Genomic DNA, 14,799 nt, shown 5'->3' on the forward strand with positions numbered 1-14,799 from the left:
TAAATAATTAGCGTCAGCTACGCTTCACAACCAGCATTTCAAGGCTGCAGTGCCATGCCCGCAGCTATAACCCAGATTGCAGTTCCTATGTCTTCCACTAGATGTCAACAGTCTTTAGACATGGTTTCAGGCTCCCCCTTGTTAGGTTGCAACACACCTGGGGCCTCATTTATAACCATAAGGTTATGTTTTAGTCAGCACAGGTGAAGCTACTGGCCGGACGCCGGAGGCTGAGCTCACCGGACATTTGGTGGAATCTCACGAACATTGTCTTACGACTGCAGAAAAGCAGGAAAGGACAGAATCGCCTTGTAAACTGGATAGCAGCCCAGCTATTTAATCTTCTAGATTAAGTTCATTTTCTGTGTGTTGAACCTTATGTTGCAGCCTAGCCCGGTTTAAGCCTCTGTGTGTTGAACCTCATGTTGCAGCCTAGCCTGGTTTAAGCCTCTGTGTGTTGAACCTCATGTTGCAGCCTAGCCTGGTTTAAGCCTCTGTGTGTTGAACCTCATGTTGCAGCCTAGCCTGGTTTAAGCCTCTGTGTGTTGAACCTCATGTTGCAGCCTAGCCTGGTTTAAGCCTCTGTGTGTTGAACCTCATGTTGCAGCCTAGCCTGGTTTAAGCCTCTGCCATTCTGCTAGCCACGCCTAGCGTTTAAGTCTGTGAGTTGAACCTCATGTTGCAGCCTAGCCTAGTATACCTCATGAACCTCATGTTGCAGAGGGAGACGATGACGTGCAGCCTCGCCTGGTTTAGCTCCACCTCATGACGAGGGAGACGATGACGTATAGCTCCAGCTCCCAGGAGGGTCTGGGGAGGGTCTCTGTGCAGGAGGCCAGCATGTGAAAAGGCAGAGAGGCGTTCAGGACAAACACAAACTCTGACCCTCCCTCCGTCACTAGCTTCAGCTCCCGGATCACTCTGGATGACGTGAAGTCCGGTGTAAACCTGGGATAGAGACAGACAGGACAGGAGATTGCAGTCGGCCAGTGAATAGGGGCTACCTGCTACAGACATACATACAGGTTATGCGTGTTAAAACCTGCCACAGTCTCTAAACACACAGTACACAGGCTTCTCTTGTCTTCTCGTTCCTGTGCAGGTTAACTCTAACCCTTTTTCCTGTGCAGGTTAACCATAACCTAACCCTTTTCTTGTGCAGGTTAAATGACATTTGGTGTGATACTGCAGCACAATAAGATAGAGAATGGCTTGCTGACATCTGTGAACAACAAGACTCTCGCAATAATTAATGTGCCTAAAATAAGGAAGTACCTGGTTACAAGGCCTCTAATCATATTTTGACCCATTTCAGTTCAGTAGACCAGAGCGCCTCTCGGTTCAGCAGACCAGAGCGCCTCTCGGTTCAGCAGACCAGAGCGCCTCTCGGTTCAGCAGACCAGAGCGCCTCTCGGTTCAGCAGACCAGAGCGCCTCTCGGTTCAGCAGACCAGAGCGCCTCTCGGTTCCGCAGACCAGAGCGCCTCGCTGTTCAGCAGACCAGAGCGCCTCTCGGTTCAGCAGACCAGAGCGCCTCTCGGTTCAGCAGACCAGAGCGCCTCTCGGTTCAGCAGACCAGAGCGCCTCTCGGTTCAGCAGACCAGAGCGCCTCTCGGTTCAGCAGACCAGAGCGCCTCTCGGTTCAGCAGACCAGAGCGCCTCTCGGTTCAGCAGACCAGAGCGCCTCTCGGTTCAGCAGACCAGAGCGCCTCTCGGTTCAGCAGACCAGAGCTCCTCTCGGCCCCGCAGACCAGAGCGCCTCTCGGCCCCGCAGACCAGAGCTCCTCTCGGTTCAGTAGACCAGAGCTCCTCTCGGTTCCGCAGACCAGAGCTCCTCTCGGTTCCGCAGACCAGAGCTCCTCTCGGTTCCGCAGACCAGAGCTCCTCTCGGTTCCGTAGACCAGAGCTCCTCTCGGTTCCGCAGACCAGAGCTCCTCTCGGTTCCGCAGACCAGAGCTCCTCTCGGTTCAGCAGACCAGAGCTCCTCTCGGTTCCGCAGAGTAGAGCTCCTCTCGTTCAGTAGACTAGAGCTCCTCTCGGTTCAGTAGACTAGAGCTCCTCTCGGTTCCGCAGACCAGAGCGCCTCTCGGCCCCGCAGACCAGAGCGCCTCTCGGTTCCGTAGACTACAGCTCCTCTCGGCCCCGCAGACCAGAGCGCATCTCGGTTCCGCAGACCAGAGCGCCTCTCGGCCCCGCAGACTAAGTAAGCAAAACTACTAAACAGCTACTGTGATTTTTACAAACAATTGGCTGAACTTACTGTATCACTAGGTCTTCAGAAGCGTTTGGTTTAAGTGTAAATTGCTGACAGTTGAGAACTTTGAATCCGTATCCTTGGCAGGGCTGGCCGTTGATCTCTGCAGAGCGGATATACAAGGGGAGTAGACCAGCGTTCTCCACCCTGAAGGTCCTTCTCAGTGTGGACTTGGGCTCTTTGGACTTAATCTCTGCAAAGGAACAGTGACGAGGGGAAAGACGTGATAAAGAGTGATGTTGGTTTTAAAATGGAGATTTGATAGTGCATTGGTGAAGCAGGGTTTTTGAACATGATTGAAAGCATGATTAGCAGTGGCAGCATTATCATGAAGGGATACTGTGTCTTATTAGTCTGCACCAACTCCAACAGGGAATCACACAGGGAATCCCTAGTTTTAGACTGGGCCATAGTGACGAGGCCGTTAACTGGGTAAAGGGTAAGTCACTGGCGGTGCTGTCTTTGAGAAGTCAAAGGTAATATACAGAGTCTAGTGAGAGTCTGCACGGGGCCCCGAGCGGCTTCGCACGGGGCCCCGAGCGGCTTCGCACGGGGCCCCGAGCGGCTTCGCACGGGGCCCCGAGCGGCTTCGCACGGGGCCCTGAGCGGCTTCGCACGGGGCCCTGAGCGGCTTTACAAATTGTAAGAAAAGGTATAGAACATATTCTAAATTACTAACAAATCCAAAACAAAGATCTCTTGATTGTGTATGTCTTCACACCCCCAGAGTTAATACGAGGTGGTCTTCACACCCCCAGAGTTAATACGTGGTGGTCTTCACACCCCCAGAGTTAATACATGGCAGAAACACCCCCAGAGTTAATACGTGGGGGTCTTCACACCCCCAGAGTTAATACATGGGGGTCTTCACACCCCCAGAGTTAATACGTGGGGGTCTTCACACCCCCAGAGTTAATACGTGGTGGTCTTCACACCCCCAGAGTTAATACGTGGGGGTCTTCACACCCCCAGAGTTAATACGTGGCAGAAACACCCCCAGAGTTAATACGTGGTGGTCTTCACACCCCCAGAGTTAATACGTGGGGGTCTTCACAACCCCAGAGTTAATACGTAGCAGAAACACCCCCAGAGTTAATACGTGGGGGTCTTCACACCCCCAGAGTTAATACGTGGGGGTCTTCACACCCGCAGAGTTAATTTTGAAAAAGATTCTACCAACTCTGCACAACTCTTAAGGTAAAAATATTTCCATTGTTTTTGTCAAAATTGCTTAAGTTCAGTAAATGCGGTTGGGAATCATTGATGGACTGTAATATCCAAACCTTCTTAGAGGTGTACCCCTCGGGAACACTTGGGGCGGCAGCGTAGCCTAGTGGTTAGAGCGTTGGACTAGTAACCGGAAGGTTGCGAGTTCAAACCCCCGAGCTGACAATCTGTCGTTCTGCCCCTGAACAGGCAGTTAACCCACTGTTCCCAGGCCGTCATTGAAAATAAGAATATGTTCTTAACTGACTTGCCTGGTTAAATAAAGGTAAAATTAAAAAAATATTTAAAAAAAACAGCTATTGGAAAGCCATTCTGGTGAGTATTTGACAATGTCTGTAATTGTCCCAATGAAAAATAAAACTATCCCAGGATTAGGTATTCAGAAGACCGAGGCCGGTTTTCCTCTATTTCTGTTACTTGAGCTCCTTTCATATTTCTTTTGATCCTGATAAACTCACCAGTCCCTGCCGGTGATAAGAATACCCATAACATAACACCACGATACTTGAATAAAGATATCAACTCATAGCAGGAACCTTCTCAGACACAGAGAACTAATACTATATAGTCGTTGTTGGTGTGGGGACTTCTATTTCTTTGGAGTTAAAAAAGTTAACTACAAATAAGAAGTTAAAAACTATATTTATTGAATATTATATGAATTCTATAAAAAAAAAAGTGCAATTTGGGTGCAATCAATTAGCTTAATTTCTCAGAGATCAAATTATAATTCAACGAAACAATGCACCACAAACGTTAATCTGATTTTAGGTACAGGAAGTATTTCAGCCCAATCTGAACGGTGGGTGTCATGGCCCCTGAAAGGAGATGGAACGACCCACTGGGCCCTGTAACTCACTCTCTGCGCAGTCCTTCAGCAACGCCTCCGTCATTTGGAAGCGAAGGGAGCTGTCTGGTCCAGGGAGTTTCCCAGCTACCTGCAGGCTCCCCGTGGTTCCCTGGCCACGAACCACGATCACATCTATCACAGTCAGGTTGTTCCTGTAATACCAGACAACACAGTGGGTCAGTTTATTCCTAAAATACAACGAGGAACAACACACTCAGAGTACAGCTAGCTACTGTGCCATGGCTCTAAGACGGCCAAACTAGTCTTGACATCAAAAAGTACAATAATCACTATCAATTCAATTCCAATAGTAGACAGGGGGTGGGGTCACTCTGGACGCGACACAGCGTAGGGATGGGGAGGGGGGTCACTCTGAACGCGACACAGCGTAGGGATGGGGGAGGGGGGTCACTCTGAACGCGACACAGCGTAGGGATGGGGGGGGTGGGGTCACTCTGAACGCGACACAGCGTAGGGATGGGGGAGGGGTCACTCTGAACGCGACACAGTGTAGGGATGGGGGGGGGGGGTCACTCTGAACGCGACACAGCGTAGGGATGGGGAGGGGGGTCACTCTGAACGCGACACAGTGTAGGGATGGGGGGTAACACTCTGAATATGACACAGTGTAGGGATGGGGGTAATACTCTGAATATGACACAGTGTAGGGATGTAGGGATGGGGGGGTAATACTCTGAATATGACACAGTGTAGGGATGGGGGGGTAATACTCTGAATATGACACAGTGTAGGGATGGGGGGTAATACTCTGAATATGACACAGTGTAGGGATGGGGGGTAATACTCTGAATATGACACAGTGTAGGGATGGGGGGGGGGGTAATACTCTGAATATGACACAGTGTAGGGATGGGGGGGTAATACTCTGAATATGACACAGTGTAGGGATGGGGGGTAATACTCTGAATATGACACAGTGTAGGGATGGGGGGGTAATACTCTGAATATGACACAGTGTAGGGATGGGGGGTAATACTCTGAATATGACACAGTGTAGGGATGGGGGGTAATACTCTGAATATGACACAGTGTAGGGATGGGGGGTAATACTCTGAATATGACACAGTGTAGGGATGGGGGGGGTAATACTCTGAATATGACACAGTGTAGGGATGGGGGGGTAATACTCTGAATATGACACAGTGTAGGGATGGGGGGGGGTAATACTCTGAATATGACACAGGGTAGGGATGGGGGGTAATACTCTGAATATGACACAGTGTAGGGATGGGGGGGGTAATACTCTGAATATGACACAGTGTAGGGGGATGGGGGGATAATACTCTGAATATGACACAGTGTAGGGATGGGGGGGGTAATACTCTGAATATGACACAGTGTAGGGATGGGGGGGGTAATACTCTGAATATGACACAGTGTAGGGATGGGGGGGTAATACTCTAATGACACTCTGAATATGACACAGTGTAGGGATGGGGGGGTAATACTCTGAATATGACACAGTGTAGGGATGGGGGGTAATACTCTGAATATGACACAGTGTAGGGATGGGGGGATGGGGGTAGGGATACTCTGAATATGACACAGTGTAGGGATGGGGGTAATACTCTGAATATGACACAGTGTAGGGATGGGGGGGCACTCTGAATATGACACAGTGTAGGGATGGGGGGGTAATACTCTGAATATGACACAGTGTAGGGATGGGGGGGGTAATACTCTGAATATGACACAGTGTAGGGAGGGATGGGACACAGGGGGATAATACTCTGAATATGACACAGTGTAGGGATGGGGGGGTAATACTCTGAATATGACACAGTGTAGGGATGGGGGGTAATACTGAATATCTGAATATGACACAGTGTAGGGATGGGGGGTAATACTCTGAATATGACACAGTGTAGGGATGGGGGGTAATACTCTGAATATGACACAGTGTAGGGATGGGGGGGGTAATACTCTGAATATGACACAGTGTAGGGATGGGGGGTAATACTCTGAATATGACACAGTGTAGGGATGGGGGGTAATACTCTGAATATGACACAGTGTAGGGATGGGGGGTAATACTCTGAATATGACACAGTGTAGGGATGGGGGGTAATACTCTGAATATGACACAGTGTAGGGATGGGGGGTAATACTCTGAATATGACACAGTGTAGGGATGGGGGGTAATACTCTGAATATGACACAGTGTAGGGATGGGGGTAATACTCTGAATATGACACAGTGTAGGGATGGGGGGGTAATACTCTGAATATGACACAGTGTAGGGATGGGGGGGGTAATACTCTGAATATGACACAGTGTAGGGATGGGGGGTAATACTCTGAATATGACACAGTGTAGGGATGGGGGGTAATACTCTGAATATGACACAGTGTAGGGATAGGGGGGGGGTAATACTCTGAATATGACACAGTGTAGGGAGGGATGACACAGGGGGGTAATACTCTGAATATGACACAGTGTAGGGATGGGGGGTAATACTCTGAATATGACACAGTGTAGGGATGGGGGGGGTAATACTCTGAATATGACACAGTGTAGGGATGGGGGGGGTAATACTCTGAATATGACACAGTGTAGGGATGGGGGGGTAATACTCTGAATATGACACAGTGTAGGGATGACACAGTGTAGGGATGGGGGGTAATACTCTGAATATGACACAGTGTAGGGATGGGGGGTAATACTCTGAATATGACACAGTGTAGGGATGGGGGGGTAATACTCTGAATATGACACAGTGTAGGGATGGGGGGTAATACTCTGAATATGACACAGTGTAGGGATGGGGGTAATACTCTGAATATGACACAGTGTAGGGATGGGGGGTAATACTCTGAATATGACACAGTGTAGGGATGGGGGGTAATACTCTGAATATGACACAGTGTAGGGATGGGGGGGGGTAATACTCTGAATATGACACAGTGTAGGGATGGGGGGGGTAATACTCTGAATATGACACAGTGTAGGGATGGGGGTAATACTCTGAATATGACACAGTGTAGGGATGGGGGGGGTAATACTCTGAATATGACACAGTGTAGGGATGGGGGGTAATACTCTGAATATGACACAGTGTAGGGAGTGTAGGGATGGGGGGTAATACTCTGAATATGACACAGTGTAGGGATGGGGGGTAATACTCTGAATATGACACAGTGTAGGGATGGGGGGGTAATACTCTGAATATGACACAGTGTAGGGATGGGGGGGTAATACTCTGAATATGACACAGTGTAGGGATGGGGGGGACACAGCGTAGGGATAATACTCTGAATATGACACAGTGTAGGGATGGGGGGTAATACTCTGAATATGACACAGTGTAGGGATGGGGGGGTAATACTCTGAATATGACACAGTGTAGGGATGGGGGGGGTAATACTCTGAATATGACACAGTGTAGGATGGGGATGGGGGGTAATACTCTGAATATGACACTCTGAATATGACACAGTGTAGGGATGGGGGGGGTAATACTCTGAATATGACACAGTGTAGGGATGGGGGGGTAATACTCTGAATATGACACAGTGTAGGGATGGGGGGTAATACTCTGAATATGACACAGTGTAGGGATGGGGGTAATACTCTGAATATGACACAGTGTAGGGATGGGGGGTAATACTCTGAATATGACACAGTGTAGGGATGGGGGGGTAATACTCTGAATATGACACAGTGTAGGGATGGGGGGTAATACTCTGAATATGACACAGTGTAGGGATGGGGGGTAATACTCTGAATATGACACAGTGTAGGGATGGGGGGTAATACTCTGAATATGACACAGTGTAGGGATGGGGGGTACTCTGAATACTGACTGTAGGGAATATGACACAGTGTAGGGATGGGGGGGGGGTAATACTCTGAATATGACACAGTGTAGGGATGGGGGGGTAATACTCTGAATATGACACAGTGTAGGGATGGGGGGTAATACTCTGAATATGACACAGTGTAGGGATGGGGGGTAATACTCTGAATATGACACAGTGTAGGGATGGGGGGGGTAATACTCTGAATATGACACAGTGTAGGGATGGGGGGGGGTCACTCTGAACGCGACACAGCGTAGGGATGGGGGTAATACTCTGAATATGACACAGTGTAGGGATGGGGGGGGCAATACTCTGAACATGACACAGTGTAGGGATGGAGGGGGTAATACTCTGAATATGACACAGTGTAGGGATGGGGGGTAATACTCTGAATATGACACAGTGTAGGGATGGGGGGTAATACTCTGAATATGACAGTGTAGGGGGGGTAATACTCAACACCACTGACCCACCTGACTATGAGCAGGGAGGAGACAGAGTGGTTGCTGGAAGGAGTGAACCTCAGGCTGAAGGACTTGACCTCTCCAGGCTGCAGGAGCACGTTGTGGACAAACGGTCTGGTCGAGCCCTCCACAAACCCTGAGCTTCCCTTCATTACAGACGACTTGGAGAGGACAGAGACACAGAGAGGACAGGGAGACACAGAGAGGACAGGGAGACACAGAGAGGACAGGAGAGACACAGAGAGGACAGACACACAGAGAGGACAGACACAGAGACAAGAGACACAGAGCAGTCAGAGAGGACAGAGACACACAGAGCAGTCAGAGAGGACAAGAGACACACAGAGCAGTCAGAGAGGACAGAGACACACAGAGCAGTCAGAGAGGACAGAGACACACAGAGCAGGACAGAGACACACAGAGAGGACAGAGACACACAGAGCAGTCAGAGAGGACAGAGACACACAGAGCAGTCAGAGAGGACAGAGAGACACAGAGCAGTCAGAGAGGACAGAGACACACAGAGAGTCAGAGAGGACAGAGAGACACAGAGCAGTCAGAGAGGACAGAGACACACAGAGAGGACAGAGACACAGAGAGGACAGAGACACACAGAGAGGACAGAGACACACAGAGTGGACAGAGACACACAGAGAGGACAGAGACACACAGAGAGGACAGAGACACACAGAGCAGTCAGAGAGGACAGAGACACACAGAGAGGACAGAGACACACAGAGCAGTCAGAGAGGACAGAGACACACAGAGCAGTCAGAGAGGACAGAGACACACAGAGAGGACAGAGACACAGAGAGGACAGGGAGACACAGAGAGGACAGGGAGACACAGAGAGGACAGAGACACACAGAGCAGTCAGAGAGGACAAGAGACACACAGAGCAGTCAGAGAGGACAAGAGACACACAGAGCAGTCAGAGAGGACAAGAGACACACAGAGCAGTCAGAGAGGACAGAGACACACAGAGCAGTCAGAGAGGACAAGAGACACACAGAGCAGTCAGAGAGGACAGAGACACAGAGCAGTCAGAGAGGACAGAGACACACAGAGAGGACAAGAGACACACAGAGCAGTCAGAGAGGACAAGAGACACACAGAGCAGTCAGAGAGGACAAGAGACACACAGAGAGGACAAGAGACACACAGTGCAGTCAGAGAGGACAAGAGACACACAGAGCAGTCAGAGAGGACAAGAGACACACAGAGCAGACAGAGAGGACAAGAGACACACAGAGCAGTCAGAGAGGACAGAGACACACAGAGAGGACAGAGACACACAGAGAGGACAGAGACACACAGAGAGGACAGAGACACACAGAGAGGACAGAGACACACAGAGCAGTCAGAGAGGACAGAGACACACAGAGAGGACAAGAGACACACAGTGCAGTCAGAGAGGACAAGAGACACACAGAGCAGTCAGAGAGGACAGAGACACACAGAGCAGTCAGAGAGGACAGAGACACACAGAGAGGACAGAGACACACAGAGAGGACAGAGACACACAGAGAGGACAGAGACACACAGAGAGGACAGAGACACACAGAGCAGTCAGAGAGGACAGAGACACACAGAGAGGACAGAGACACACAGAGCAGTCAGAGAGGACAAGAGACACACAGAGCAGTCAGAGAGGACAAGAGACACACAGAGCAGTCAGAGAGGACAAGAGACACACAGAGCAGTCAGAGAGGACAGAGACACACAGAGAGGACAGAGACACACAGAGAGGACAGAGACACACAGAGAGGACAGAGACACACAGAGAGGACAGAGACACACAGAGAGGACAGAGACACACAGAGAGGACAGAGACACACAGAGACACACATACATACAAACTAAGGCATAGCAGTAAGACGCCAAACTAACTGCAACCGAAAATTCTTACAATTCTTCAATAAATGACTAGTAATTGGCTATGAATGCTATGAATTGGCAGTACTGTATAACAGGGTCACAGAGAACTCAAGTACTATTCTGCACTACTTACTAGGTTTCTGTTGACCTGAAATTCCAGTGATTTTGTGTCGATGTCGGACAACTTTCCCAGTGGGAAGCTGGAAAGAGATAAGAGTCAGTGAGGGTCCTCCTTTATTTCCAACCTAAAATGTGTAGAGTACGCAGCGTCAGAAAGGACTTCGGTTGTGAGACGTGGTTGCTCAGATAGCTCATATCTAATTAATGTACTGTATCAGAGCCACACGGTGTGCACCACCAGGCAGCTGGGTGCCACTTCATACCTGTCGCTGAGTATCCCAGCAAACACGGAGGGGTTCGGGTAGAGAGCCAGAGGGAGGATCTGGACATACACTGGGACATCTGCTGGGTTCTCTAGAACAACCTCCGTCTCCTGGAAGACACACAAGGATAAGAGATGAGAGAGCGAGAGACCAGAGCGAGAGAGTCAGTGAAATGTGTGTGTGTGTGTGTGTAGTGCATTCGGAAACTATTCAGACCCCTTGACTTTTTCCACATTTTGTTACGTGACAGCCTGATTCTAAAATGGATTACTCTACCCACAATACACCATTATGACAAAGCAAAAACAGGTTTTTATACATTTTTGCAAACACTGACATATTACATAAGTATTCAGACCCTTTACTCAGTACTTTGTTGAAGCACTTTTGGCAGCGATTACAGCCTTGAGTCTTCTTGGGTATGACACTACAAAGCTAAGCTTGGCACACCTGTATTTGGGGAGTTTCTCACATTCTTCTCTGCAGATCCTCTCAAGCTCTGTCAGGTTGGATGGGGAGCATCGCTGCACAGCTATTTTCAGGGCTCTCCAGAGGTTCAAGTCCTCCGGGCTCTGGCTGGGCCTGTCAAGGACATTCAGAGACTTGTCCCGAAGCCACTCCTGTGTTGTCTTGCCAATGTGCTTAGGGTCGTTGTAATATTGGAAGGTTAACCTTCACCCCAGTCTGAGGTACTGAGGTACTGAGCGCTCTGGAGCAGGGTTTCATCAAGGATCTCTCTGTACTTTGCTCCGTTCATCTTTCCCTCGATCCTGACTAGTCTCCCAGTTCCTGCCTCTGAAAAACTTCCCTACAGCATGATGCTGCCACCACCATGCGTAGGGATGGTGCCAAGTAGCGTCCAGGCGTGACGCTTGGCATTCAATCTTGGTTTCATCAAACCAGAGAATCTTGTTTCTAATGGTCTGAGTGTCTTTGGGTGCCTTTTGGCAAACTCCAAGCGGGCTGTCATGTGCTTTTTAATGAGGAGTGGCTTCCATCTGGACACTCTACCATAAAGGCCTGATTGGTGGAGTGCTGCAGAGATGGTTGTCCTTCTGGAAGGTTCTCCCATCTCAACAGAGGAGCTCTGTCAGAGTGACCATTGGGTACTTGGACACCTCCCTGACCAAGGCCCTTCTCCTCCAATTGCTCAGTTTGGCCGGGCGGCCGGCCTCTAGGAAGAGCCTTGGTGGTTCCAAACGTCTTCCATTTATGAATGATGGAGGCCACTGTGTTCTTGGTGAACCTCAATGCTGCAGAAATGTTGTGGTACCCTTCCTCAGATCTGTGCCTCGACACAATCCTGTCTCGGAGCTCTACGGACAATTCCTTCAACCTCATGGCTTGATTTTTGCTCTGACAACTGTGGGACCTTATATAGTCAGGTGTGTGTCTTTCCAAATCATGTCCAATCAATTGAATTTACCACAGGTGGACTCCAATCAAGTTGTAGAAACATCTCAAGGATGATCAATGGAAGCAGGATGGACCTGAGTTCAATTTTGAGTTTCATAGCAATTTATTTTTATTTTTAATAGAAAATGGACTGAATACTTACATAAGTAAGGTGACTTTTTAAATTTTAAATATATATATATTTTTAAATGTCATTATGGGGTATTGTGCGTAGATTGATGATTGATGAGATTTTTTTAGTTATTTAATAGTTATTTTTTAGTTATTTAATAGTTATTTTTTAGTTATTTAATAGTTATTTTTTAGTTATTTTTTAGTTATTTAATAGTTATTTAATAGTTATTTTTTAGTTATTTAATAGTTATTTTTTAGTTATTTAATAGTTATGTTTTAGTTATTTAATAGTTATTTTTTAGTTATTTAATCCATTATAGAATAAGGCTGTAACGTAAATGTTTTTGGGAAAAAGACTGACTACTTTCCGAAAGTATGTTTATATAGTGTATGTTTATATAGTGTATGTTTATATAGTGTATGTTTATATAGTGTATGTTTATATAGTGTATGTTTATATAGTGTATGTTTATATAGTATATGTTTATATAGTATATGTTTATATAGTGTATGTTTATATAGTGTATGTTTATATAGTATATGTTTATATAGTATATGTTTATATAGTGTGTGTTTATATAGTGTATGTTTATATAGTGTATGTTTATATAGTGTATGTTTATATAGTATATGTTTATATAGTGTATGTTTATATAGTGTATGTTTATATAGTGTATGTTTATATAGTATATGTTTATATAGTGTATGTTTATATAGTATATGTTTATATAGTGTATGTTTATATAGTATATGTTTATATAGTGTATGTTTATATAGTATATGTTTATATAGTGTATGTTTATATAGTATATGTTTATATAGTGTATGTTTATATAGTGTATGTTTATATAGTATATGTTTATATAGTATATGTTTATAGTGTATGTTTATATAGTATACGTTTATATAGTGTATGTTTATATAGTGTATGTTTGTATAGTGTATGTTTATATAGTGTATGTTTATATAGTATATGTTTATATAGTGTATGTTTATATAGTGTATGTTTGTATAGTATATGTTATAGTGTACTGTACTCACAGAGGAGCTGTTGGTATTGGTGAGGGGAAACGTGATTTGTTGTGAGGCGTTAACCAGCGACGGCCAGGTCTGTTGAGCTGTTATTGTTGCCTGGACCGTCTCCTGAAGATCTGTGCTGACTTCAAACACCGCCTCAACTCTTTATACAAAGACAACATCAGGACACTCAGGACTACTGTCTGCAAGCTGCACCAACACAGCACTGTCACATATGATCAAGAGAATACGGAGTTATGTGCATCCTATTGGCACCCTGTTCCTTATAGACTGGAGAGACCTACAGTATGGGCACCCTGTTCCCTATAGAGTGGAGAGACCTACAGTATGGGCACCCTGTTCCTTATAGACTGGAGAGACCTAAAGTATGGGCACCCTGTTCCCTATAGAGTGGAGAGACCTACAGTATGGGCACCCTGTTCCCTATAGACTGGAGAGACCTATGGGCACCCTGTTCCCTATAGAGTGGAGAGACCTACATTATGGGCAACCTGTTCCCTATAGACTGGAGAGACCTATGGACATCCTGTTCCCTATAGACTGGAGAGACTTACAGTATGGGCACCCTGTTCCCTATAGACTGGAGAGACCTATGGGCACCCTGTTCCCTATAGACTGGAGAGACCTACAGTATGGGCACCCTGTTCCCTATAGACTGGAGAGACCTACAGTATGGGCACTATGTTCCTTATAGACTGGAGAGATCTACAGTATGGGCAACCTGTTCCCTATAGAGTGGAGAGACCTACAGTATGGGCACCCTGTTCCCTATAGACTGGAGAGACCTACAGTATGGGCACCCTGTTCCCTATAGACTGGAGAGACCTACAGTATGGGCACCCTGTTCCTTATAGACTGGAGAGACCTACAGTATCGGCACCCTGTTCCCTATAGACTGAAGAGACCTATGGGCACCCTGTTCCCTATAGACTGGAGAGACCTACAGTATGGGCACCCTGTTCCCTATAGACTGGAGAGACCTACAGTATCGGCACCCTGTTCCCTATAGACTGAAGAGACCTATGGGCACCCTGTTCCCTATAGACTGGAGAGACCTACAGTATGGGCACCCTGTTCCCTATAGACTGGAGAGACCTACAGTATCGGCACCCTGTTCCCTATAGACTGAAGAGACCTATGGGCACCCTGTTCCCTATAGACTGGAGAGACCTACAGTATGGGCACCCTGTTCCCTATAGACTGGAGAGACCTACAGTATGGGCACTATAGAGTGGAGCACACATATATAGGGCCCTGGTGACAAGTACTGCACTATATAGGGCCCTGGTGACAAGTGCTGCACTATATAGGGCCCAGGTGACAAGTACTGCACTATATAGGGCCCTGGTGACAAG

At 47.3% G+C, this 14,799-nt stretch overlaps 1 protein-coding gene across 1 annotated transcript in view; it reads right to left on the reverse strand.

Annotated features, from left to right (window-relative positions):
* tmem131 (transmembrane protein 131) overlaps positions 1-14,799 on the reverse strand; it is a 142,291-nt gene that overhangs the window by 19,827 nt on the left and 107,665 nt on the right. Inside the window, exons 18-24 of the mRNA XM_052475677.1 lie at positions 13,448-13,586; positions 10,877-10,986; positions 10,627-10,693; positions 8,625-8,776; positions 4,340-4,482; positions 2,260-2,446; positions 763-948 (exon numbers count right to left, since the gene is read on the reverse strand). Of these exons, the coding sequence (XP_052331637.1) occupies positions 763-948; positions 2,260-2,446; positions 4,340-4,482; positions 8,625-8,776; positions 10,627-10,693; positions 10,877-10,986; positions 13,448-13,586 (984 nt within the window). The remainder of the gene's footprint in view (positions 1-762; positions 949-2,259; positions 2,447-4,339; positions 4,483-8,624; positions 8,777-10,626; positions 10,694-10,876; positions 10,987-13,447; positions 13,587-14,799) is intronic.

Source organism: Oncorhynchus keta, chromosome 22 (genome assembly GCF_023373465.1).
Source record: "Oncorhynchus keta strain PuntledgeMale-10-30-2019 chromosome 22, Oket_V2, whole genome shotgun sequence".
Classification (NCBI taxonomy): Eukaryota; Metazoa; Chordata; class Actinopteri; order Salmoniformes; family Salmonidae; genus Oncorhynchus; species Oncorhynchus keta.